The sequence below is a fragment of the Cryptomeria japonica genome, chromosome 1 (assembly GCF_030272615.1).
Source record: "Cryptomeria japonica chromosome 1, Sugi_1.0, whole genome shotgun sequence".
Classification (NCBI taxonomy): domain Eukaryota; kingdom Viridiplantae; phylum Streptophyta; class Pinopsida; order Cupressales; family Cupressaceae; genus Cryptomeria; species Cryptomeria japonica.
In genome coordinates this window covers 433,500,533-433,528,326 of record NC_081405.1, presented here as the reverse complement: position 1 = coordinate 433,528,326, position 27,794 = coordinate 433,500,533, and the positions used below count along the sequence as shown (strand labels likewise).

General features: G+C 41.2%; 1 protein-coding gene across 2 annotated transcripts in view; it reads right to left on the bottom strand.

The window, feature by feature from the left end:
• LOC131064918 (transmembrane emp24 domain-containing protein p24delta3) overlaps positions 1-27,353 on the bottom strand; it is a 79,934-nt gene extending 52,581 nt beyond the window's left edge. The window contains exon 1 of one of the 2 annotated variants that reach the window (XR_009111331.2): positions 26,965-27,353. Coding sequence is in view for 1 of the 2 variants with exons in the window: in XM_057999251.2 (XP_057855234.1) it covers positions 26,965-27,156 (192 nt within the window). In the remaining variant the exon portion in view is untranslated. The remainder of the gene's footprint in view (positions 1-26,964) is intronic. The other variant, XM_057999251.2, reaches the window with a different exon arrangement.
• Between the last annotated feature and the right edge of the window lie 441 nt (positions 27,354-27,794).

The following is a 27,794-nucleotide window of genomic DNA, read 5'->3' as shown; positions in this document are numbered from 1 at the left end:
CAAGGACGACTTCTCCAATCCAGCATTCCAAGGCGAGGTACATCAACATCCTGCACATCAGAGACAAAAGAAGTCGGAGCAAAGGGTTCGTTGAAGAAGCAGATAGTTCCAGATGAATTAATTAAAGCTAGCTTCTCAACAACATCAAGTTGAATATCTACCAAGTTACAAGTGTCAGACGAGGTGGCATCCTAGTCATCACTTCTCCAGTCGGATTGGTCCACCTCGGCATGTCCAGATTCAATGCACCTAACGCATGGAAGGTGGCACAAACTTCGATGTACCTACCCCGGCTATTCATTGGTGGAATTTTCCAGAGAGGACATGTGTCCAAGCAATACAATTATTTCATTGGTCGAGCATTAAATGTTATGTAATGGTTGTAACAAACCCTAATTAGGGTTTTCATTATTGAATCTTGGCCATTGATCTCAAATTGATCTTAGCCATCGAATTGTATTGTGGGCACTATATAAGCCCCGACTCTTCATTTTGTAAAGGGAAGAGTTGGAAGCAGTTAGAAGACAGATAGAGAGTAGTTAGAAGGTGATTAGCTAGTTGATAGAATAGCAATTAGAGTAGAGTCGAAAGAGAAGGCAAAGATTGTTGCCAAGAGGTTGTTGTAAAAGACTTGTAAAACTTCATTGAAGAAATGGTGAAATTTATGGGTCGATTCGACAATTTGCATGGTCTCTATACTTCTCATATTTGATTTCGTGTTATTAGATGAGTGGAAGAAATGTGCTTGATTGATGGTGGAATTCGTATATCCATACTACTAGCAATTTGTTGATTGCAAACTTGCCTTGTGTAGTCAACTAGAATCATTCAACTTAAGCTTAACTTCAATTGTCACTTCTTCATTGATATGCATCAACCTGATGGTGTCTATGCCTGCAGTGATAATTTGAACATCATAAAGCTTTCCTTCAAAGATCGCACTAACCTTGTGGAGATGTTCCTGTGATGTCAAAACAAGACTTAGTTAGAATTTCATCAAAGATCATTCATTGCTCTTACATTCTTAGTGTTAGGATTAGATCCTTTCCTCGCCCTCATCTTTTTTCCTTTTTTTTTTTCCAAATCAAAGCTAGTAAGAGCCTGTGTTCCAGCAATATTCAAAGCAAATCAGAAGTTCGGTCATCAAGTGTAAGTCCCCTTGTGATTCCAGCAAATCACATCATACCACAGAGAGCTTATCCACACATAGAGATCCTACAATGAAGAACCTTGAAGTCACCCTGATTGATCCTTTTCGCGATATTTTCAGCATTCAGAGGCTTTATTCAAGAGAGGATAAGGTACCCTTAAGTATTTTATTCTGTGTTTGATAGTGTACAAAATACACGTCAACAGGGTGCAACTCTTCTTGTGTTTGAATTTTATTGGTTAAATGGAGCTTTTTGATGCTTTCAAAATAGATCCCCGACCTTTTGGGTGCTCTCCAAACTTCTCAGAGGAGCAAGTTATTTTTAGGAAGTCACCAAGTTGCCTTCGATCATTGTGCTCGGTCTTCAATATCACTTTGGTATGATCAAAATTGCAAAATTATATCATTTGGGTGCTTTCCACAACTTGAATATATTGTTATTTAATTAATATTTCACATAAGTTGTCTAATGTTGGAAATATTGAAAAGGACAACTAAGTGTAATAGCTCATTTTAAAGGTGTTGAAAAGTTATTTCCAGAGTATCAAAACTCACAGCAAGTCAAGCGAGTTTGTCGAGTTGGCGAGTCGAGTGAAGCTCGGCGAGTTTTGGTAGCTCGTGACTCGGACTCGACGAGTTTTTTGCATAACTCTCATGACTCGTGAGTCAGGCTAGTTATGGACAAACTCGCTGAGTCCGAGCTCCAAGACTCGCACCCTGGCATGTCACGTTTTGACTTGCAAAAAACAAAAAAAATAAGTTTTTTGACATGTTTCTTTTTGTATTTCTTTTTCATTTAACCCTAAAAGGTCTTCTAATTGCTAGTTGTGAGAAGAAGAGAGGAAAAGTGAGAGAGAGGAAGGAAAACAAGAGGCCATAGGTTTTGGACACTGACTCCTCTCCGATCACTCTAGCGGAGATCGATCCAGAGTCTGAGTGGATCACTGAGTCTATCGATCTCGTCTTCACTAAGGAGGACCATGAGAGGGTTGACCAGATAGACAGAGAGGCTGAGGTTGTGGCTATGCCAGAGGAGGAGGATAGAGCACGATCCGGCACAGGCACAGCTGATGTTGATCATTGTGGCACCTCACAGGCGGAGACTATGGCTAGTCAGTCATCTAGTACCTACCTTAGATGCCTTTGTAGAGGCAGACAAACTATTCTAAGGCTGAGGCTGAGGATGAGCTAGAGCCTGAGCCATAGACTTGTTTTTGTTTACAGTTACATATATGTTTGGGAACATTTGATGTCATGGATTTTATATACATTTGACAACATTTATAACTCTATATATCTATGTTTTTTATTTCCTTCAGCTACAATTTACATTTCTACGCATGTGATGGATGTAAGTTTCTGTATGTGATCAAATTAGCTTCTATTTGATGATGTTATAGTGTCTTTAAGCTTTATTCAATAATGGGTGCATGAAACAAGTTTTAAATCGTTAAAAATCTCTAAATTTCAAGGGTTTTTTTATTTTGCCGAGTCATAGCTGAGTCAAGAGTCGAGTCGGCCTTGCCGAGTCCGAGCCGAGTCCGAGTCTGGGAACTTTGGTAAATTCTAATGCATGCCTCAGAAAAGGGACTTTATTCATGAGAAAACAGTATTATTCTTCAAAAAGGTGATAAGTGCTCCATAAAATTAATTATCTATTTTACAAGTGAGTTTTTGAGCAATTAAGGAAAAAAAGTAATATTTAATTGCTTCAAAAAATTATAAAAGGAGGTTGACGGCTCATTGTTTGGGTTGTTGATGAATATGATTGTGCTTCTGCATTTTGGAGAGAACTTGTGTTCTTCTCAAAAAACCTTGGGGACAAAACCCTCTTGAGTTTGCTGCTTTTGGTGGTGAAAGATCCTCCCTAGCTAATTTATGGTGGTTTCACTTCAGAAATCACGTTGGAGCTTCAATGGAATTTATTGTTTTCAATAGAGACTTAAAGTTTCCTAATATAGTTTTGGTTTGATTAATGTGTTGAGATTTTGCAAAGTTTGAAGTGTTGAATTAACTTGCTAAAATGGTCGTACCATTTCATGGAGGGTGCACCAGTGTTGGAGTATGGTGTGTGTGTGGGTTTCTAAGTTAGTCTGCGACTTGTTCTAGACTGATTCTTGACTGTTTGGAGAGGCTTGATTGTAGAGACTCATTTTGACATGATTTGTTGATAGTCAAATTATGTTGGAAGGAGTTTGGGGTTTGTGCAACTAGGGTTTGATGGTATTTCAAACCTTTTCCTTGCCGTTTCAGATTTCAGACCTGCATATAACGGAGATTTCATAGTGCACTATGAGTTTTCAAAGTTTCAGGAATCCCTACATCAACTACAGTATTTGAGCAATGATGGGTATGATTCGTTGTGTTATTTGAGTGATTTCTACATGATATTCAATGTAATTACAAACTCATATTGGCTGTTATTTATTTCAGACCTGAACACAAGTGTTGAACAATGATTTTCGGTGTTACTTCAGTGATTACATGACTTCTCCATCAACTACTACAGCTGTCCTTCACGTGGGTATGATTGCTTTTTTATTTCTTATGATTCACAAGATGTTACTTCATGAAATGTATTGCAGTAGTATTTCAGTTTGAAAATCAGAAATAAAGCTTATATTGCAGCTCTTGTAAATCATTGTAATCACTTGTTCTTAGTTGCAACAATATATGTTTGTAATATCCGTATGGTGGTACCGTCGCTTGCTTTCTTGCATGCATTTCACATATTAGATAGTTTACCACCGATACATATAGCATTTCATAATTGGCCAAGCCTAGTATTATCGACCATTTTGATTTGAATCAAGGCTTGACTCATGCCAGCAACTTGCATGTTATTTTGTTTGTCACACGCTCTACTGAATAAGTGTAGAAGTGGTCGGCTCTGCTGCCTAGTGCATGCTTGTGTTGTACATTACGCACTCTGCTGAAAAAGAATGGCATGTGGTCATTGTGGACTCCTGGTGTGTATGTACTCATTTTCATGGCATTCATTATAGCAGCAAATTGAGTAGAAATGTGATCCTAAGCACAATACAGTCTCACCTTGCCTATCTTGGGATCTAGGTGATCAGAAAGTGTATTGGAGACTGCCTGTTGCTTGGTTTTCAATAGAGATTATTCCGAAAAAAGTAGGGGTGGTCATTACATTATTCCCTTTAGGAATGGGAAGACATCATGCATACACCTTTGGTTTCATTTCTTCCTAAGGGGAGGAATGATGTTTGCAATCGTGGACCATCTTCTACATCCAATTTTGAGCATCTACCATTGGTATAGATTCTACTTTGTGGGGGGGGATTACTTAGTCCTTCTATTTCTCTCTCTTTTTAGGGAGGAGGGGTGTACTTCCTTTTGAGAGGGGGCTTCTTTTTTGTGGAGGATTTTTTATGTACATGGGTACCTCTAAACCTCATCAAGCCTCATTTGTTGGGATCCATCATTATTCCACCCACCTAAGCTATGCTTAAAGGGCGGGTGTTAGTGTAGGTTTTTATTTTCCTAGTGGGATCCCTTAGTCACAGATTTTTCCTACACTTTTATTAAACGTGCATAGGTTAATAAAGTGAGTTTAATTAATTAATAACTAGGAGATAAGGTGTTGAGGTGTCACCATCCTAAAAGGGAGGAGCATCTAATATTTGGAGCAATTGGTGGGTACTCCCTATTGGTTGGATTTGCCACCTCCATCCTTTCTTCTCTAGTTCTACATAAACTCATTAACTTGCTTGCATTTGCATATACTTTTGCATTGTTGCATACCTTTGACATAAATGTATATTGATGCATGTAGTCATTCTTATACAGCTTATCTTTGAGCTCCTAATGCAATATTTGTTAGTTTTTAGTGATCAGATTAGCAGTATAGAACAAAAAATCAGAATGCAAAGTAAATCATACACATAACACACATGTACCCTGGGAAAACCTCCCTCTTGGAGGAAAAACCCAGCAACCAAAGATCTCAGATCTGATTAGATTAGGTATAGAAGCAGATTACAATACTGCCCTTCTAGGGCATACAAAGAACTTATCTGAATCACAGTTCAGGTCAGATTTGAACAATCGCCCAGATTGTTGATTGTAGATCATGTGAGGGAGTTCGATTGCCCTAGAACAGATGTAGCAGAGCCTGAAGTAAGTTCAGAAGCGTTGGAGCAGGTTTGGCAGCCTTGGAGCAGGCTCGGCAGACCTAGGAAGATGTTCGCCCAGCTAGAAGACAATTTCGCTGACTTCAGAATGTAGTTTGCTGATCTTTTGGAGCAGAACAGATCGCATTAAGGCAGATGATATTCGCTTATGTTATATGACTTGTGACCTCAAGTCACTTCCTTTAAATACATGCCCTTAACCCTTATGCCTAAGTCGGCTTTGGCGCCAAATTACAAATTCACAAGTTACATTATAGGGTCAGACCCATTTATAACCACAAGTTGCATTCGCCATTATAGGGTCAGACCAATATCACAAGTTACATCGGTTAGGACCTCACCAATAACACTTTACAAGTTACATATTAATAGGTCCTGACCTATTGAATTTACAAGTTACACAATATCCCAAATAGGCCCATACACAATAAATTTTAAGGCCGAAGACCACATTAAAATTTACCAAGCTAGGTCGGCCCAATAAAGGGATACGACCTAGCTACATTTTCAACAATATTGTCATCTTGACAATTGCACATCTCTTGGATTCACAAGTCTGTAATTGTGTCATTTCATTTACAATTTTATAACTTATTTCTCTCATAGAGAGATATTGGTTATTCATCTGTTTCAGATTTCTAACAACTATCTCTAAACTCTTTAATTCTAGAATCTTCAGTCTAAGAAGAAATCAAGATTTAGAGTGGACATCTTACATTCAGCAGTTCAATATGGGATCAAGTAAAGGAAGTTGTTACCAACAAAGTAGTGAATATTCTTAGTCCTCAAATGCTTAGCATCTTGGTTACTTAGTGGACAACCTATGATAAATAAAGATATCTCTATTTTCCGCTAATCCCTGTTTCTTGGTTACTTGGTGGGACAACCAATGATAAATAAAGATATCTCTATTTTCTGCTAATCCCTGTTTCCATCCAGTCGTAGATGCCAGGCAGCAGCCCACAATGGTCAATTAGACCCTTCATTTGACCACGATCCAAGGATTGGGTATGCATAGAAAGCTCACCTGCTTTGTGTTCCCACTAGGCCTTTATAACTTATGTTCATAAAACCTCCCTGAAAACCTCAAGGGCAAGAGACTTACCCTCCCATCACTGAGTTCCAAGGACACCACAAGGGATATGGACATAGAATTTTGGGGGACAATGCCTCCCTGTGTAACATAGAAATTAATCCATAACAGAATATTATAAATATATCCTAGATGCATTAATTAATCCCTATATTAATGCTTGTAAAGGACCCCCACCTCATGGCATCTATAGAATATACACATAATGAGCTCCATCTATAATCTTTAATCATTCATCATAATGATGGACCACAAAATGTGGCCCAGAGTGTCAATTCATCTCTTACACCTTGAAGCTATTCTAATATAGCATAAAGTGTTCAAGATGTAGATAAAAACTGAATTTTATATTTTGTAATAAGAGTGACCAGACCCTGCTCGTATAATAAAATTGTTATGAACAAAACCAAACCTGCAAAGAATGTCCATGCCTCACTTGTTTAAATTAGGTCATTGTGTAATTCTGTTTGATCTGGCTGTAATAAGACAATCATGAAACTTCTGACATATCACAATGTCAATCAATGGATGTTTGAACAGTCATTCTGCTTACATCAATACTGAATATTTTAACTTGATTATAAAGCAGAGACATGATTCATGATAGTCCTGTTTGTGTAATGCTTAGGCCCTAAGAGGAAGGCCAAAGAAATACTGTTTATGTTTCCATGAACGGATGGGTAGATGTCTACAACAATATATACATAACAGACATTATGGTCTGAAGTTGACTTTGAATTGTGGAGAACTGGAGCATTCTCCATTTACCTTCTAGGATAGCTAGAGATTCTGAGCATGGGCATTTGAAAGAGTATGTAGCCAAAATATACTTTACAATATTTATACCAATAGCTAACATCGCGCATGCCCAATAAGTGCCCTTGGAAACAGGGCCACTTTTTAGACAACCATGTGAGAAACTATAACCCAGGTGAATATTCTTCTTATCTCTTGTGATTGATAAATACCTCCAGTCTGCTGTAAAAAGGGAGATGGTTAAACTCATAGGACAAGGTCCTATAAGACGATTATTAATATTACAAATAACAAACAGTAAGGCCTTACTGATATATTCATGTTGGAAACCTCTTCCTTTATATGAGCAAGTAGTGTTTGACAAGCTGAAAATCTAATGGTAGGTTGGAAAGTAGATTGAGCTGTTGACAATTAACTGTGACTCCTTGTTAGTGTTAGGAGTTTTGGGAATTTAGGATCATAATACCATTCATGCTTGTCGGTGCTAGGAGTTTTGGGAATTAGGATCATAACACCATAAATAGGCCTTGAACACTGCACGAATAATTTGTTTAGGAAAGAAAACCCACAGCTCATCATGGAGATTATAGACTTATGAACAATGATAATGGCCCTTGATGCTATTTATGCATGTCTAGTTAATGGGCCTTGCCTGCTATTTATGCATGCCTGGCTAAGTGTTCAGTTTAAAACTTTAATGTTATAATTTAAGACTGTCATGGAATAGCAAGTTCTTTTAATGCCACTTCCTCTTCTTATCCTGGAATCTACCAAGGTATGATTAGAGATTGGAACAAAAGGGCAAGGAAATCTGTTATAACAGTTTACCCTGCAGTCATCCCAGCCTAAGAACTGCTGAGCATGAAGATCAATAACTACATGAGCTTATGATTCAGTACCATGTCCACTTTCTTGAAAGTAGCCTTTGGCAGAAGAGTGGCTATGTGCTTGCTGGCATTTGACCATGCTAAAAACTGGTGTGGAAGTACTATGTCACCCATGATGAATAGAATCTGTAATGACTCGATGAAACAGAGGCCATTTGTATTGGTAACAATACTTGGAAAAAGACCATTTTTTTACATGAAGAGGTTCAAATAATATTGTTAACCAAAGGATGTCTTGTTAATATTTGATCATTGTAAATTTATATGAAAAAAGCTCCCGATGGCTCCTGCCCTCTCCTGAAGCCGCTGCCTTGCAAACACTAATCTGCAACAAGGATATAGTTTGAACAGATCTAACCAAGTGAAGGATGATTGCACTGCTAACCTCGCTTTGCCAAAGTAGATGTGTTCGCTGGATCTTCTGAAGGCTTTGGGGTTGCTCTCTCTAGCTTTTTGAGGGAGGTAAGGATCCCTGCCCTTCTATGGCAGTGAGTGCTGAAAATATCAATACTAGTAGGATTCTATCAGTGAGAGAAGCTTCATCAAATGTTCAAGGTATACTGAATGTCTATGAACATTCTCTGCATATACACAAAAGACTACTGAGGAGCAGCAATTTATTACTACAATCAGCAATAGAATAGTATTTGTTAATCATAAGAGCTGACATAGTTTTGAGCAGCGATAATATCAATTAGTAACAAAGACTATATCAAACTGAAGGCAATGGAGAAATATATATGACAGCGATCAGTGTGTTTGGGCTGATTATGAATAGAGACAGCATTAAGGGAAACAATGATGCATATGTTAACAGCGATTAAAGACAATGGTCCTATTTTGACTAAATCCAAAACAACAGAGGAAGGCAGCGAACATGTGAACCAAGGCAACGCTCATTAAAGAATAAACAAAAATAAACTAAAAACAATTACAAAGCAGAAGTTAACCAAGAATCATGTCTAATGGAACAGTTACCTCTTCTAAGAGATACCTCCATGAAGAGGCATCGCTACGATATAAAAGGGAAAAGACCTTGTTGAGGGATGAGAAAAAAAATAACACACTCATCACTTAAAATAGGAGCAGTTGATATCAGCAATCATTAATCAGTTAGTAGATCAAATTCACCAGATCAGATCAGAATTCCTTTGAGAAGATTATTCAACAGAATATCTCCTCTAAAAAGAGCAGTCATTATAAGGGGAATCAATCCTAATCAGTCCAGCAAAACTCCAAACATTTCAGAGTATAATTATCAGGTATAGTCAGTGGTATACTTTGGATTTTTCTGCTAATCATTATCTGCATATGTATACATACTGTTCATGCATAATAAAGAATATTTAAGTGTATTTTCTGATAATAGAATAAGAGATATGTTTGGCTGTCTGAAACCCACCTTGTACGAGGGGCCTGGGGTGTAAGCAAAAAGGATGTGCTAGGCTGGTAAGAAGCTGTTCTAGAGTGGATCAAGAGGGTCCCTAGAACCAGGGGGCACTTATGTAGAGGGCCAAGTATTCCACTTACGACCCCTACCCAATCCAACAAGATGGCAAGTGTCTTTAGAGAGATGACATGTGGATGGGGAATGCAGATACAAATCACCAAGGGAGAGGGCTGTGGTAGGCAACCCTCTTAGGCTTGGTATAGAAAAGTGCTTCGGGTGGACCCTCCATGTCCTTTCTACCAACTTCAAAATGTTTACATGTTTATGAATCTGAGAAGTTATCTGAATATTGAATATATCTATGTTTATATCTGCATATGTTGTTTCTGTTAGAATAATATTATTCTATTATGATTTAATGATCAATAATGTAAATTAGGTGTAATATTAGCTTAATTAGATTGTTTCTATTTTAGCTCTCTGTGAACGATTATTTCATTAGGAAACATCGTCTTTGTAATTGCTTACATATGTGCATCCAATTTTTTTTAATAAATTATGCAATTACCATAAATCTTTATATGGTATCAGAGCGGGAGTTCTAAATTCAAAAAAAAATTCGTTCCAGGATTTTCAGCCTTTTTTGAATTAGAATTTTTGAAAGTCTTTTTTTTAATTTTCGAAGGCTTCTGTTTTGGAAAATTCGTGGGCTGTTCACGTTTGTTACCCGCGCTACCTCTGTGACCCGTCACGGATCTGGTTTCGTCTTTTCCCGACACATTTTTCAGTTGCAAATCACGTGCAGATTTGCTTTTCGCGCCCATGTTCTGTGTTTTTCAGCTCTCCCAGCCCGCACAAATTTTGTTTGGCCTTCGTGAGATTTCTTCTTCATTCTGCAAGTCTGCAATTTTTTTCTAAGATTTTTCAATGCCACGCACGTTTCACAAGTCGCCCATGCGTCGTTCTTCTCTCCCCGTGTGGCCTGCATCGTTTCTGCGGCTTCTCTGCCATTTTTCCGACGCACGCAACTTCGTCTGCGACTCATGCATGATCCTGTGTAGGGTTTCATAGCCCGCACGAAAGATTTCTGGGTGTTTTTATGTGTTCTCTACATGTTCACAGAAGGCTTCGCAACCTGTTATTTTTGCAACCCGCGACTTCCTTTTTCGTGTCGCTGCCTGTGTTCATGCCATCTAGGGTTATTCAAACCCGAGGATTTTTGCCCGCATTTTTTTTCGAGTTCTGTAATTCCATGTTGTCTACAAATATTTTCAACCCGACCTAGGGTTTGAGTTCTGCACCATTTTTTTTCAAATCGTGGGTTAATTCTGTGATTAGGATTTTTGTAGAAAACTCTATTAATATTTTATGGGTGCTGCAAAAAAAAAATTGGTTTCTTTCTAAAATTTTCTAGGTCTTCATCGGAATTTTCTAGGTCCTCAAAAATCCATGCATTGGGATTTGTGTAAGCAATTTTTTTTCTCTGCCTTGAGATTTGTGTCTGCATTCTGCCTCTGTTTTTCGTGCATTGGGATCTATGCCTTGAGTTCATGCATTCAGTTTTTCGCATCTTCTATTTACTCGTTATTCATGCCTCAAAAAACATGAAAGATAACACCTTTAACCAACATTAAGTTGGAAGGCAGTCTGAAGTTCAATGGCAAGAATTATAACACCTGGAAGTAGCAGAGATGTGGACAATCTTTGAATATCGCTGCCCTGATCAAATGGTTCTGGGTAAATCCACACATCCTCCCGCAGCCGGTCCTGATTAAGATAAATTTGATGAGCAGAATCACAAAGTTGTCATGCTCATCAAACTATCGGTCACCGATGATCAGCTCCCACAGGTTCCGTCTGACAAGACAATTGTCGAAATTTGGGAGCATCTAAAGGTGTTGCATGAGACTTCTGATAAAAGCAAAGCGTTCTTTCTCAAGAACATGCTTTTCTCTATCGTTATAGATGAACGGAAATCTCTTCAGGAGCATCTCACTAAAATCAAAGACATCCGTGATCAGTTGGAAGCAATCAGGCAAAAGATGAGGAGGACATGGTAGCTATCACTTTGAAGAGTCTGTCGAAGTCCTATGAGCACTTTGTCAAGACACTCAACTTTACTTCAACTAATGTTGACCTCAAGTTTCTAGAGTTGTGCAACAAACTTTTGCAGCAAGATTGGTGGAAACAACAGTTTTCTAGCAGTGCCAGTTTGTCCTCCACAGAACAAGCTTTTGTAGCCAACTCCTTTCACAAGGATAAAGGCAAATCTTAGTCTTCTCAGCAGAAAAGCTTTGCTCTGTCATCCAAAGGATCGAAGAAGAAGAAGAACATTCAATGCAAATACTGTCACAAGTACAGTCACATGAAGTTGGAATGTCGTAAACGCTTGGCTACTCAATCCAAGCAAGGAGGTTCTCAACCTAAGGCAAATGTTGTAGAGCACACTGAGCAGAACGAATCTGCCTTTTATGCCTCCATGGCTAAAAGACCTGCAAATCATGTGAAGTCTTCTGACTTGTATATTGATTCAAGTGCTTCTCAACATTTCACTCATCGATGTAACTAGTTCACAGAATATCAGCCTTTCACCAATTCTGTGATCTTTGGAGGGGAAGGGTATACCGTTGTCAGAAAGGGCAACATGCAGATTCAGTCTGGTGGGAGGAATTTGATTTTCCTCGATGTCTACTACGATCCAGGAATGGAACTCAACCTTCTCTCTATCAGTCAAATTACGAGACATTCTCCTCGGCTCGATGTGATCTTCAATTCACATAAGTGTAGTATTGTTGACTGAGAGACAACAGTTGTTGTCAGTCATGAGGATCATGGTCTATACAAACTCATTGATTTAGATGATTCTCAAGAGCATGCTATGGCAGCCAAGCGCTCTTCCATCAGTAACCTCTGGCATCATCGATATGGGCACTTGAATGTGCATTATCTCTCTCAACTTGTTCGGGAGGATCTAGTTATTGGATTGCTAGAGATTCAAACCCAGAGTGTAGGAGTTTGTGGAGCTCGTTGGGCTGAAAAGCAGCATCAAACTTCATTTTTAGATGGTGACTCTTGGCGGGCTTCCAAGGTATTGCAATTGGTTCATGTTGACATTTGTGAACCAATGAACACTCCTTCAGTTAGTGGGTCTAGGCATTTTTTATTATTTGTTGATGATTTCAGTCGCAAAATGTGGGTGTATTTTCTTCAGCAAAATTCAAAGGTGTTTAGTGTATTTTAGAAGTTTAAGGCCTTGTTGAAAAAGAGTTTGGTCAACATATAATTGCTCTTAGGTCAGATAATTGGGGGGGGGAGGAGTTTCGTTCTTCTGCTTCCTCCAACTTCTGTGAACATGGCATTAAGTGTCAGCTTACAACACTTTACACCCCTCAGCAAAATGGTGTCGTTGAGCGAAGCAACCGCACGATAACCGAAATGGCTCGATCTATGCTGGAACATAAGAATGTTCCAAAGAAATTTTGGGTGGAAGCAATCTACACTGTCGTCTATCTCCTAAATCGGTCACCTACAATGGACGTCAAGAAGAAGACTCCGAAAGAGGCTTGGTCAGGGGGCAAGCCCAAAATTAGTCATCTGAAAGTCTTTGGCTCCACAGCGTTTGTTTGGATTCCTAATGCCAAGAGCACCAAGTTGGATTCCAAGAGCCAGAAACTCATGTTCACCGGCTACAACGACAATCGCAAAGCTTACTAGTTGATTGATGTAGACACAGATCGTCTAATATTCAGTTGGGATGTTGTTTTTGATGAAGAACAAGAGCCTTTTCAGCTCTCTTCTCCTGTTTTGAGCCTTGAGGATCAGCATCTGAAGGCTACAGATTTGGGTGTTTGTCTTCCGTTAGGTCTGTTGTCGGGTAATTAAGCAATAAGACATTTAATATAATTAGAGTTAATGACGACAGTTAACCCGTCGGTTGTCGACAGTTGACACCAGGTAACTGACCGGTCACCTTTATATATTAGCGAGTTCTTGGTCATGGAGACAGAGTTAGTATGGTCATTGTCATTGTACTGACACTATTATGAATTAATGAAGATCTGAGTTTCTTTATATTCTGTCATGTCTATTATTTCTGCAATGCATTGAATTACACTTTATTGGCAAAACATTTGGCGCCGTTGCCTAGACAGACTCGAGAAAAGGAGTGGATGGCATACGGACGCGATGGGCCTACCCGCGAGCGAGATTAACCCTGAGGCGGGCGACGCACGAACAGAGCTCTACAACAGAGAAGATACTACAACGAGGGAATTTTCAATCCTACTTCAGGTGGCCATTGAAACCTACGTCCGAAGAGAGGCCACAGAGGTGGAAGTTCCAACAAGTGTCGTGTGGACTGCACTGGAAGTTAGCCCTGCAGTTGATGAACCACCTCCCCCGATTGCTCGCACAGGCTTCACTCGCACAGCGGGCTCGCCTGGAGGAAATTGCTTGCGAAGAACGACGCCAACAGATCCTCCTACAGTATGAAGAAAACAACCGTCATTGGGAAGCGCAACAGGATGGCATGCGACGGGACACTTGAACCTTGAGTCGTACAAGGTAGAATAAAGAACACTCATTGTAATAATTATGTCATATTGTTGACATAGACTTGTATCCCACAGGATGAATGAATAAAAGTGTTCTACTTTTTATATGTCGTCGTTTTATATAAAGCCGTACGGGAATTAATGCCCAATACATTGAATAAAGACAAATAAGCAAGAGTATATAGATGAACGTGCAGTAGCTTGACGTGCCTTGATCCTTGAACAGCAAGCGGAAAGGCGACAAAGGTATAAGCGAAGGGAGGAGGAACGCTCCGAAGGGGACGGTGAGGCCGACGGCCACCCACGAAGTCGAGAGGAGTTACTTGCAGAAACCCGCCGTAGGATAGAGTGTACTAAAACTCAGTTGAGGGACTTGAGGGACTTGTCACGCACACCAGAGGCTAGGAAAACTCCACGGAGTGGGGAGGAGGCAAGGGAGGGAGAAGACATCGGGGCTGCCAAGAGTGTCGGAGGGACACCGGGGCACGGCAGTCAAGCACCTCTTACAGGATCTAACCCATCCGGAGTAGGACAGCAACCACCAGTAGTAAAAAGACAAGGCATGGCGCAAAAACAATAACTTCCAAAGTTCCATGGGGATAGGAAAGAAGACCCTGTCCGCCACTGTCGCACTTGTGAAACAATTTGGGGAGCGAATGGTGTTACCGATCCGGACGAGTGGGTAACACAGTTTTCGGCAACCCTAAGGGGCGTGGCCATCGACTGGTTCTCCGATACGGAGAAGGCTAAAATTAGCACATGGCTTGACTTGAAGAAGGAATTTCAAGCGGAGTTTCGTCTCCTAAGAGACGATAATGAGATCGTAGCCGAAATTTATGGCACGAAACAGAGGAAGAACGAGATGGTTCAAACCTACAGCTGGCGGCTCAAAGAGCTGCTAGGAAAAATGGAGAACCAGCTCGCAGACGGATTGAAAAAACAGTGGTTCGTGGAAGGTCTGAAAACGTCTCTTAGACGGAAAATGAAGATCGTACCTCCCTCTTCATATATCGACGCCTATAATAGGGCAATGGATTTAGAAAGTGAGCAGAAGACGTCCAAGAAAAAGAAAAATAAATCCTCGTCAGACGACGATTCCTCTTTTGACAAAAGCAGTAGCAGTGATGACGAGTCTAATCGCAAGGTACGGGCTCTCCAGAAAGATATGGAGCAAATGATGAGAGAGATGAAGGCGACCAAAGGAAGCACAAGCAAAGCCGACGAAGGGAATTTATGGTGCACGGACTGCCGCAGCGACAGACACACCAAGGGGTCTTGTCCGAAGAAAGCATTTTGTGATATTTGTCAGATTGTCGGACACCTTACCAAGGAGTGTCCGTACAATATGAGGACCCGTAACCAACAAGTTCTCTTTACGGAACCATCTACGCCAGCTGGCACGTCCCAGCCTGCAATCAACAACGCATCGTCTGGCGGCTATCGAAACAACAGGCGAGGAGGAAGAGGCAATAATAATAATACTAATAATAGAAGCCGAATCCAATACGACGCTAAAGGGCGGCCGATGACACAATGTCGGGCTTGCAACCAATGGGGGCATTTTGCTAGGGACTGTACGGCGGAGGAAGTGCCACAAAAACTTTGCAAGTGGTGCGGTCCGGGGGACCATGACGATGGCAACTGTCCGAAATCTGGAGTGAATTTGTTGAATGTAGAAACGAAGGATGTGCTCGCCATAACAAGATCCAAGACGAAAGCGGCCACTTACCCAGATCCTCGTACGGAAAAACGAAAGGCACTGGAGGCACGAGCGGAACTGGAGAAGGAGATGTCGACAAACAAGGACGCACACGTGCTTGCAGGTACTTCTCGCTCTGAAGCAGAAACAAATATTATAAACCAACTGCTACAAGTCGAGATACCCGTCAAAATGAAGGATCTCCTCGAAAGTATGCCACTTCTACAATCCATACTGATAACCCCAGTCGGCCGACCAACACATGGAAGGGACAACCTTGGCAAGACGGCGGCAGACCCATTAGCCCTGACAATCAACAATGGTAGACACTCAGCAGTGGTGGAAATGGGTATACTGGGCACCATCTTGACCGACACCATTGTCGACGGCGGGTCAGAAGTAAATGTCTTGCCAGAGAAAACATGGAAAAAATTGGGCAAACCTACTCTCTGGCCGTCCACCTTTAATTTATTGGGAGCAGACCAACACAGCATCAAGCCGCTTGGCACACTCATGGCGCAGCCAGTAACGATCAGAACACAGCCATTCGTCTTGAACTTTGTGGTCATCCCATTGAAGAAGAAGGGATATGATGCCATCCTTGGCAGAGGCTGGCTGGTGGCGGCAAAAGCAAACCACAATTGGAAAAAGAACACCTTGTCCATGGAAAAGGCCGGCAGAAGATATATCATTGACCTCAAAACCCAACTGGTCAGTGAAGAGTTGGCATCAGAGTCAGAGTCCGACAGGGACGATGGTACGGACGAAGGGAAGGATGGCAGGGAACTGGATGACGAAGGCATCTTAGGAATTCAAGCTTGTTCTGAGGACGAGACGGATTCTTTGAGAGGGCTCTTCCATTGGCAAATGGAAGACTATGAATTATTGTACGGGTGCAATGTGCTGGAGATCGAAGAAGAACCTGACGAGAACGAGTTCCCGCCAGAGTACGGACAATACAAGGAAGGGGATGCCCCTGTGGATGACGCACCAATGCACCCGTTCGACAAGAGTAAGCCCATAAGGTACGAGGAATCCGCACTTAAAATTACAAATCTTGGAGAAACTTCAGAACAGAAAAATATTCTGGTCGGCGACAACTGGAATCCGGTCTTGAAGACGACGGCGTTCAAAATTTTCACAGAGTACAAGGATGTGTTCGCCTGGACGTATAAAGACCTCAAATGGGTACCACAAGAACTTTGTGTACACCGAATCCCTTTGGTTCCCAGAGCCATGCCTGTACGGAAGCGGCCATACAGGATGAACAAAAATTATGCCGCTAGGGTAAATGACGAAATTGACCGCATGCTCGAAGCAGGAATCATCTTCAAGGTCCAGACCAGCGAATGGGTATCACCCATTGTAATATCCTTGAAAAAGGAGGCCGATCAAATAAGAATCTGTGTAGACTTCAAGTGTTTGAATGCTATCACAATTAAAGATCCATTTCCCATACCATTCACAGACACCATCCTCGAGGAAGTAGCAGGCCATGAAATTTATTCATTTATGGATGGATTCTCCGGATATAATCAAATTTCCATTGCAGAGGAGGACAAATTGAAGACCACCTTTGTCGTAGAAGATGGCGTCTATGCATACAACCGTATGCCATTCGGGTTGTGCAATGCGCTAGCTACCTTCCAACAGATAATCCTCCATATTTTTGACAAAATGTCTGTAGGAAACTTCAAAGCATTCTTGGACGACTGGTCCATTTATAGCACGGAAGAGGCACATCTCGCCGCACTTGGCGAATGCATGGAAAGATGCCGACAAGCCCGCCTCGCCCTAAATCCCATGAAATGCAGATTTATGGTGCCTCAAGGCAAGTTACTAGGGCACATCGTCTGCAAGGCCGGACTGAAGACTGACCCTGACAAGGTACGGGTCATTGTGGAGATGGAGGCGCCCGACGATGTCACTGGCATCAAGTCATTTCTTGGACACATTGGTTATTATAGGCGGTTTATTAAGAACTTTGCCCAAGTATCATACCCACTTGATATGCTGACACGAAGGGGGGAGCCGTACATTTGGGGGACGGCCCAAGAAGAGGCTTTCCAGGAGTTAAAGTCACGGTTGGTAGGTGCGCCAATCCTGACATATCCAAACTGGGACAAAGAGTTCCATGTACATGTCGACGCATCCAACTTTTCCATAGGGGCCACACTGGCGCAGGTTGGCAGCCACGAGCTGGACCACCCAGTGTATTTTGCAAGCCAACTCTTGTCAAAAGCAGAGAAGAATTACAGCATGACGGAGAGAGAAGCCCTCAAGATGGTATACTCCGTCCAGAAATTCTGACATTACCTATTGGCGACACCATTCACATTTTATGTGGATCACCAGGCGTTGATGTACCTGGTGAACAAGCCAATCATCCAGGGGCGGATTAGCCGATGGCTGTTGCTGTTACAAGAATTTACATTCAACATCATTGTCAGACCTGGCAAGAGCCATGTCATCGCCGACCAGCTATCACGGATCAAGTCTGGAGAGTCGGCCGAAGGTGTTAACGAGGATTTTCCGAACGCCCATCTCTTCCACATTGCCGTCCTTCCTGCCTAGTACACGAGTGTGGGCGAATACCTGTCAACTTCAAAATTTCCTAAGGAAATGTCGTCAGGCGAAAGACGAAAACTTGTACTAAGAAGCAGAACGTTCCAACTTATAAATGGCCTTCTCTACAAGATGGGAACTGACCAGATCTTACGACGATGCGTCTTGGAAGAGGAAATCCCAGGAGTCCTGAGAGAAGCACATGAAGGGGTCGCAGGAGGACACATGGGACCGAACACGACGGCAAGGAAAGTCTTACTAGCAGGCTTATGGTGGCCGACAGTGCATAATGACGCCAGAGAATGGGTGACAAGTTGTGATACATGTCAACGCGCTGGACGACCGTTAAAGAGGGATTTTATGCCACTCAACCCGTCGAATGCTCAAGAGCTGTTCGAAAGATGGGGGTTAGACTTCATTGGTCCATTGAAACCAAGCCGAGCCCGACGATGTGGATACATTGTCATGGCGACCGAATACTTGACCAAATGGGTCGAAGCGAGGGCCTTGGCAGACAACTCCACCGTTAGTACAGCGAGATTCATTTATGAACAGATTATCACCCGGTACGGAATACCTATACAGTTAACAAGTGATAGAGGAGGGCACTTCGTAAACCACATTATCCGGCTGTTGACAACCAAATTCAAAATTTTCCATACTATCCTCGGGCAAACGGCCAAGCTGAGGCGACCAACAAAATCATGGTGTCAGTAATTTATAAGTCCTGCGGGGTTGAGAAGGAAGACTGGGAGGAGCGTCTACCGTTGGTACTTTGGGCGTACCAAACAACTTACAAGGTAACCACTGGGCAAACACCATTCCAATTAATGTACGGCCAGGAGGCTGTGGTGCCAGTGGAATTCATGGTACCAAGTCTCAGAATTGCCATTGACAACAGGTTAGGCGACATGGAAAGCCTCCGGGAGAGACTATACGCCCTGAATAAGTTGGATGAAAGACGGACGATGGCACAGTGGGCGACGAAGACAGCTCAGCAACGACGGAAAGCCTAGCACGACAAACATTTAAGAAGGATGCACTTCACCCCGAGGCAATTGGTATTGAAGTTTAATGGTCGAAACGAAATTAAGCCAGGCAAGTTCAGGGTAAAATGGCTAGGTCCCTTTAAGATTCGCGAAGTTGGCGCGAACGGAGCCATCAAGCTGTGGACGATGGACGGGATGGAGGTGCCTGATGCTGTAAATGGCTCCAAGTTGAAAATCTATCACCAATGGAGGCAAGAGACGAGGTCCGCCCAGGCGAACAGGTAAGTGCGGTCGTATGGAAATGACCGTACGGTAGGTCCGTATGACCCCGTACGGTGCCGTAGGAAAAAAACGGAAAATTAAAAAATTAAAAAATATAAAAATGCTATCTACGGAAATAACAGTACAGTAGGTTCGTACGGTCGTACAGTACGGAATTTTAAATTTTAAAAAAAATCAAAATTTAAAAAAAAAATCCGTGCAGTCGTACGGAAAAGGCCGTATGGACGTACGGAATTGATGTTTTTTATAAAAAAAATTTAAATTTTTTTTAAAAATTTATAACAAAAAAAAAAAAAAACCGTACGGTCGTACGGAAAAGGCCATACGGACATACGAAATTGAGTAAAAAAAGAAAAAAGGGACGTACAGAAAAAAGTTAAAGTTATTTTTTTGTCATTAAGTGTTTTATATGGCATGAATACTCAGGAAATTGCCAAGTTAGAAAATTGTCGGGTGATAGCCGTACAATCAAATCAGCCGTACCACATTAGCAAGGCAAATCCGTACAAAACGAAAGATAGTTAAGACTCGAAACAATTACAAATCGAACCCCAGACAAGGAATTTTTATTTTATTTTGATTAATGGCGACTGAACCTAGGGGATTGAAAAAGCTAGACTGGAGGAAGAAATTGCAGGAAAGAGAAGAGCAAACCAAGAAGGAAGCCAGAAAGAAACCTGTTGTAGCAATGGGCGACCAAGACAAGGGCAAAGCAATTGCACAGGATGCAGGAAAGGGAAGAGTTACGCAGGTCGCCGCAGATACAATTCTATTCGAGGGTTTGGCTGGAACGGTGTGCAGGCAATGGTGGGAAAATGCCACGAGCCCGTCAGATATTGAGGTAAAAATTGAATTAACAAAAGCTAAGGTCCATGATGCTATTCAAATGCCCATTTTTAATATTAAGGAATTCGAACCCTACCTACAACAAATGATTAAAACATATGATCCTGAACTTCGCACATCGTCATTCAATTTCCAGCACACTGACATCATTGTTTCATTTAACTCTGATGATTTTGAGAGAGTATTTGGCATTCCTGACAAGGGCAAAAAGATTGGCAAAAAGGTAACAAAGTTGTCCGAGGAAAGAAGAACCCAGCTATTAAAAGAAATGTGTAGGGACAACTTGACTACAGAAGAATGGAGTCGCATCCTGGATCCGAAGGGAAGAGGTCTGAAGAAGAAATTTTTAAAATCTGGCATCTGGCAATGTTTACTTGACGTAGTACAGAGTAGGCTGACTGGAGCCAACAGAGCGTCGGACGCGGCAGTACCTATAATCGCATTGATGGTAGGACTCAGAAAGGGCATGGTGTATGATTGGGCCAGTCTACTGTCAGACAGAGCCCACGACTGTATGATGCTGAAACATAAAGTATTTTATATGTCACATCACACTATCGGATTATTTTTAGATTCCGTGCGGGTACAGGTGCCACCACACCGTAGAGGATGGCAGCCACGGGATAGCATCGACTCCCTTAAGCCAGCTATATTTTATTGGTCAGAGCTGGATATTTTGACTACAGCCGAGGGACAAACTAGCAGGAAGAGGAGGAGACCGGTCCACGTAGTGGTGTCGGCCGGTGACACGGATTCAGGACGACATAGCACTAGTGAAGAGGAAAGTGAGGGGTCGGATGATTCAAAGGAAGATAGCACCTTTAGGCTTTCACAGACCGAGCAGCCAGTACCGCCGTAGGAGACCCCCACCACTCAGACAGTATCGTTAGCAAGTGTACCAAGGGGGCATCGTGGAATGCCTGGAGGGGGAGCTGGCACGACCGGCCAAGTGGTATTTACTCCAGCATTCCTGACCGTCGGAGGAGAGGGAGGACCATTGGCATCATCTAGAGTCACAGTGGGTACCATCTCTACCATCCCCATACCTAGGTTTGGTCAGATGCATCCTCGGCCTCCACCAGTCCAGCCATTGCCAATCACAGCCAAGATGACGACACCAGCGAGTGCACCAAGTTGGATTCCAAGAGCCAGAAACTCATGTTCACCGGCTACAACGACAATCACAAAGCTTACTAGTTGATTGATGTAGACACAGATCGTCTAATATTCAGTTGGGATGTTGTTTTTGATGAAGAACGAGAGCCTTTTCAGCTCTCTTCTCCTGTTTGAGCCTTGAGGATCAGCATCTGAAGGCTACAGATTTGGGTGTCTGTCTTCCGTTAGGTCCACCTAATGGGAGGAGGGATACAGCTGCTCCAAGCTCTACACTTGTCACCCCTGCTGCAAGGTCTCCTAGATAGGCAGTTGCACCACCCTAATTTCCTCAGGAGAATCTTGAGCAGCATCCTAATGACTTTGTTATTGACATTCCTGGTGATGTTGATCCTCCTATTTTAGATGTTGGTACATCTACTCTCCAACCTAAGTGGTGGACCAAAACTATTGGTGATCTTCATGATGATAAACTCATTGAGGGTAGATAATCTAGACACAAGAGCAAACAGCAACATACCGTCAATTATGCTCTCATGGCCAACATTCACAGTGTGTATGAGACTCAAAAATACTCTGAGGCCAAAGGGATACTTGAGTGGGAACAAGCTATGGAGGCAAAGCACCATAGTCTTTTGAAAAACAACACTTGGGTTTTGACTAATCTTCCACGAGGGAAGAAACCCATTAGCTGCAAATGGGTCTATAAGGTCAAGTATAAAGCTGATGGTACATTGGATAAGTACAAAGCTCAATTGGTAGCGAAAGGCTTCTCTCAACGTGAAGGTATTGACTACGAGGAGACCTTTGCTCTGACAGCAAAGGTGAGCACCATTAGATTAGTTCTAGCAATGGCAGTTCAGTTTGGTTGGAAGGTCCATCAAATGGACGTCAAGAATGACTTCCTCAATGGTGAGTTGCAGGAAGAAGTCTACATGACGCGGCCACCTGGATTCAAGGTTGCCGGTAAATAACACCAGGTGTGCAAACTAGTGAAAGCACTCTTTGGCTTGAGATAGGCTCCTCGGGCTTGGCACATGAAAATTGATAAGTACCTTACTAATCAAGGCTTTCAGAAAGTCCTTCTGACTCAAATTTGTATGTCAAAACTACTGGCAATGATATCATCCTTCTTGTCATCTATGTGGATATCTGATTATCATTGGCAGTTCGGCACTGTTGATTCAGGAAATCAAACAAAGTTTGTGCCAAACATTTGACATGACCAACCTAGGGCTTCTGCATTACTGCTTAGGTGTTAAAGTTTGGCAAAATAGTGATAGCATCTTCATCTCTCAGTCAAAGTATGCCAAGGCGCTGGTAGACAAGTTTCGAATGCAGGATTGCAAACTTGCATCTACACCTATGGAGAAAGGCCTAACGTTGTCGATCAAATCTAACTCTCCTATTGAGAATGAATCCGCATTCAGGCAACTAGTGGGCAGTGTCGTCTATCTCACCACCACTAGACCTCATCTCACTTTTGTTGTGAGCTACATTTCTCGCCTCATGACAGCCCCTATAGCTGAACACCAGGCTGCAATGAAGCATGTCCTGCACTATGTCAAGGGCACTTCTAGCTTTGGCATTCTGTATGGCAGAAACAAAGATCCTACACTCACTGGTTACACAGACTCCGATTGGGCAGGCTCTGTTGATGACGGAAAATCCACATCTGGGTATGTCTTCAATCTAGGAAGAGGTGCCATTACTTGGACCAATAAGAAGCAGCAGGCTGTAGCGCTTTCCTCAACCAAAGTAGAATATCGGGAAACTATAAAAGCATCTTGTGAGGCAGTTTGTCTTCAAAGGATGCTTTCGGACATGTAGATGTCTCAAGCAGGTCCTTCACCCCTCTTCTGTGACAATCAAGGGGTGCTCAAACTTGCCAAGAATCCAGTCTTCCACGAACGAACCAAGCATGTTGAGCTTCACTGTCATTTCATCCGAAAGTTGGTTGAAGACAAATCAGTAGATTTGCAGTATGTTCCAACAAAGGATCAGACTGCAGACATTCTCACCAAGTCTCTGAGCCCGGACAAGTTCGCCAAATTTAGGGGGTGTAGTTGACAGATTGACCATTAAGGGAGGGTGTTAGAATAATATTATTCTATCATGATTTAATGGTCAATAATGTAAACTAGGTGTAATATTAGCTTAATTAGATTGTTTCTATTTTCACTCTCTATGAACGATTGTTTCATTAGGAAACATCGTCTTTGTAATTGCTTATATATGTACATCCAATTCTTTCAATAAATTATGCAATTGCCAAAATCTTAATAGCTTCAGTTATGATTGCAGGTTCCAGACCTTGGACTGCATCATTCAAAGATATGATTTGGTAAGATGACATCCTAATGTTAATGGGTTGCAAATGTGATCTTAGGGCAAATTCTCAGGCAATACAGTAAGGGGACATTACATCACAGTATGCGACTTGTTTTGCGCATTCCACAGGAAAAAGCCCCAATTTTCTCCTCCTAAATCTGCTTTCCTTAAGTCTAAATTGTGGAATTTGGGGATGAAGTTTTAGCCATGGAAAGAGCTCACTGGGAGTACTCCTTAATTTGCTTGTTTCATAATTTTTAGCCAAGCCTGGTAAAGCTAAATGAATGGATTTGAAAACTTGGAAGCCCCTACTAGATGATGAGCTTTTCTTAGCACCAGGTGCAAAAGGCTTCTTCATGGTAAACTATGGTTCAACAAAGGGAAGGGAACAGTAGAATCAAGGAGGCCCATGGTCTTGGGATAAAGCTCCTTTGTGCCTAAAACCACGGTTCCAAGAATTCAACCCTCTCACTGAAGCTTTCTCTATCATACCAGTTTGGGTTTATTTACCAGAACTCCCAATGCAATTTCCAGCTTTCCTCCATTGAGAAACTCATTTCAATCCCAAAAAAATCTCACCTTCACTCTCAGTTCACCTTTTGCTGGGATTCTTATGGAAATGAATCTCTCCAAGCAGCTACCGGAAAAAATTAGACTAAAGGTAAGAGACAGAATGTGGAACCAGCAATTGGATTATTAAGGAATTGAATTCAAATGTAGATCTTGCTATGCCATGGGTTACTTGGCAGATGCTTGCCCCCAATCTATTTCTGCAGTAATGAGGATCAATCCACCTAACTAGGCCACATGGTGGAAAGGAAGGGCTGATCCAAGCCATCAATTTATCTTTCCAGATGATCATGATGATCTTGACTCCCCCTGGACTCCCCAGTCTATTCTTCTTCTTTGTCCAAGGATGGCGGGCTTTCTCCCAGAACTCCAAATTTAAATGCATTCTCTTCCTCCTCCATCAATATTAGTGCTGCCTGAAGATACTCTCAAAGCTTTGGGAGCTGAAAGTGAAGATACATGGACAACAATTAAGAATAAGAAGTCATCAACTTTGGAGAAGGATAAGGTCCAGCATAATATGAATCTATGTTCTCGTGACAAGAAGGGCCAGTGATGTTGTCAACCTGATTTTTCTAATTTTATCTACTTTTTTGGGTGGTTAATACTCATTTTACTTTGCTGGTTGAAAGCGATATTCACACCTGAAATGCACTTATTTTTGGAAAGTTAATATAATCAGTGAGGGGCAATCAACCCTCAGTTCAATTAGCCAAAAAAAAATATTGTTGACTGAACAATTAAATTAGCATAATGAAAAACTTAAAGTATTGTAAAACGGTATGTCTTGCCATTAAATTCACCTAAAGATAATATATTCACAAATTTGTTTGCATTTATTCTTTTCAATAGAATGGAAATATAGAATGGAAATATTCATACATATATCAACTTGATCTCAACTTCCTCCAATTTGGTAGATTTATTTGTTACCTGTATGGGTATGCTTATAGATTTTTCTATGGCTCTGATGTAGTAAGCTTGTGTCATCATACAAATCTCTATTACCTTCACCACGGTTGCTTTGTATCTTTGTTTATAATTTTTATAGCACTTTGCAAACAGTCATATCACCTTATGTGAGTGTGTTAATCTGAGAATTTTGAAATCCTTGTTGTGCACTGGTTATAATTCTCTTTCAGTTTCTTCCATTTTATCTAAGACACATATTGTTCTATTCAATATCTGCATATCTCCTGTCTGGTCTTGAGTTGAAGGATAGTTGCTCTAAGTTCTATAGTGTTTCAATCCCTCTGTACTACCTGAAAATTCAGATTTTTTTAATTTTATTTTTTAATGAATGCCTTAAGATAAGGCTGTGTTTGTTAACGTCAGATACACAGGATCTTCCTCATCCGTATCCGTCATTGCTTTCTTTGTAATTTCAACAATATCTTCTCTACTCTCTTCTTCTTTAGTCTGCCGGGTTGTTTGAAATTTTCCTCCATACTTTGTAATGTACTCTTTTGGGATATTCTTTTAAACAATAATATTCACTTGAGATATGATAATAGTTTTTATCAAAGATTACAAATTTACGATATATATTCAGGTCAATAAATCATAGCACGATACCCGAAGTTGATCAAATCGTGAATTCTCCAGAAATACTTTGCAAATCTGCTGAATTACAGGGTTTCATCCCTAACTCAGCAGTGGCAATACCAAGGACCCCGTCCCTAGCTTGTCAAGGGCATGACGGAATCGCCATCCTTCCAACCCTTAGCTGCTGTTTAAAAATTGATAATTCGCACTGTACAATGTCACTTATGTGAGAGAATTTTTCGCTGTTTGTTTAACATACTATACTAAGACCATAGCAGACTCAAATAGTTTGTAGTTGGTCAAATCCCTAGTGGGTTCTGGCTACAAACATCTGAAGCTTGTGTTGTGACCAACACTATTCCCTGCCATCTAAGTCCACCATTGGCACAATTACCTACCCCTACATGGTCCTGACAAGGTAGTGACTCCCTCCATGTCGTGAATTCTCACCGGTTGATTCTTCTTTTCCTATACATGTATAAGAAATCATTACATCCCCAAGCCCATTCCCTGTATAACATCTTCTGTTGTCTATCCACCCATCGAGGATCAACTCATTTCTTAACTCCATCCCAAAATTCAAAATCAAGTAGCTATCAATGAAAATATTGAAATCCCCATGACACATGATAAAGTGTTGAAATAGCCTAAAATCTTGCATCCTAAGTTTGTGTGCAAGTCCAATGTGACTTCGATGGAGGAAATATACGACTCGTGCCACCTAAGCCAAAAATTACACGAGGAGAGGAATTTACCAAATCAAAAAAAAATAAAAAATTAATAAATTGAAAAACGTCTACTCCAAACAGTAATAAGTCCAATTTGATCTTAAGCTAATGAAAATAAGGGCGTCAACACTCGCCAATACGTTCTAGGATGTTTAAGTTCAAAGCTCGGGTGTGGAACAATTTTCTAGAGGTAATCAGATCAAGGAGATCCAAGTGATCACCCCAGAAATAAATGAGCCAGATGCGAATCGAAAAAATTCATTACCAACAAAATGAAGAAGCCTGGAAAGAGCAGAGGAAAAAAAAAAACCTGAACAGTAATGGCGAGCGCTTGTTTGGCGTTGTGGGAGTCGGGGTTGATCACTGAATAATTTGCCAAGACAACAACATTGGCGTGAACGTCCTCTGAGATGCACTTGGTCCCTGTCTTTCCCACTTCAAACCTGATTCCCTGCACACCTACTATCGCCGCCCAACAAATCAACACCAACTCTATCCTCATCTCTCCGCAATTTTACTATTTCTCACAAACGCTTTCTTTGGGTCAAATTGAAACTGATATTACAAATAACAACAAAGTCGCAAATCTCTGCAATTTTCACTATTTCTCACAAACGCTTTATTTTGGTCAAATTGAAACTGGTATTACAAACAATAACACAGTCGCAAACTATCGGTTACACGATGCATTACTTTTAATACGGAGATCAATAAACAATCAGCACTTGTTGACCCACATTACTTGTACCTTATTTTAATCATTTTTGTGAGTTATTTTAACGTGGATTACATAAGCGTAAGTGTAAGGAAAATAAACTAGCAGCAGGACCGGCTAATCTGTCTCCAAAATGGTTGATTAACTTTAGTGTTATTTATTCAGTTAAAAAATAAAAGAGACAACTAGTTCTAGCATTGTCGAAATCTATAATTTTCAATTTACTTTCGTATTATGTTGAAATCGTTTTTGGAGTCATATTAACTACAGCTTCTTGATTATTTTTTATTATTAAAATATTTAGAAATTCGGGATGAAAGAAGAAATAGATAATTTTATGGAAAAAAAGTGGAAGTGAAATTCTTCTTTGTAAAGTCAATAGCATACAATCTTAAATTTCTTATTATATTATGAATAAGGATAAC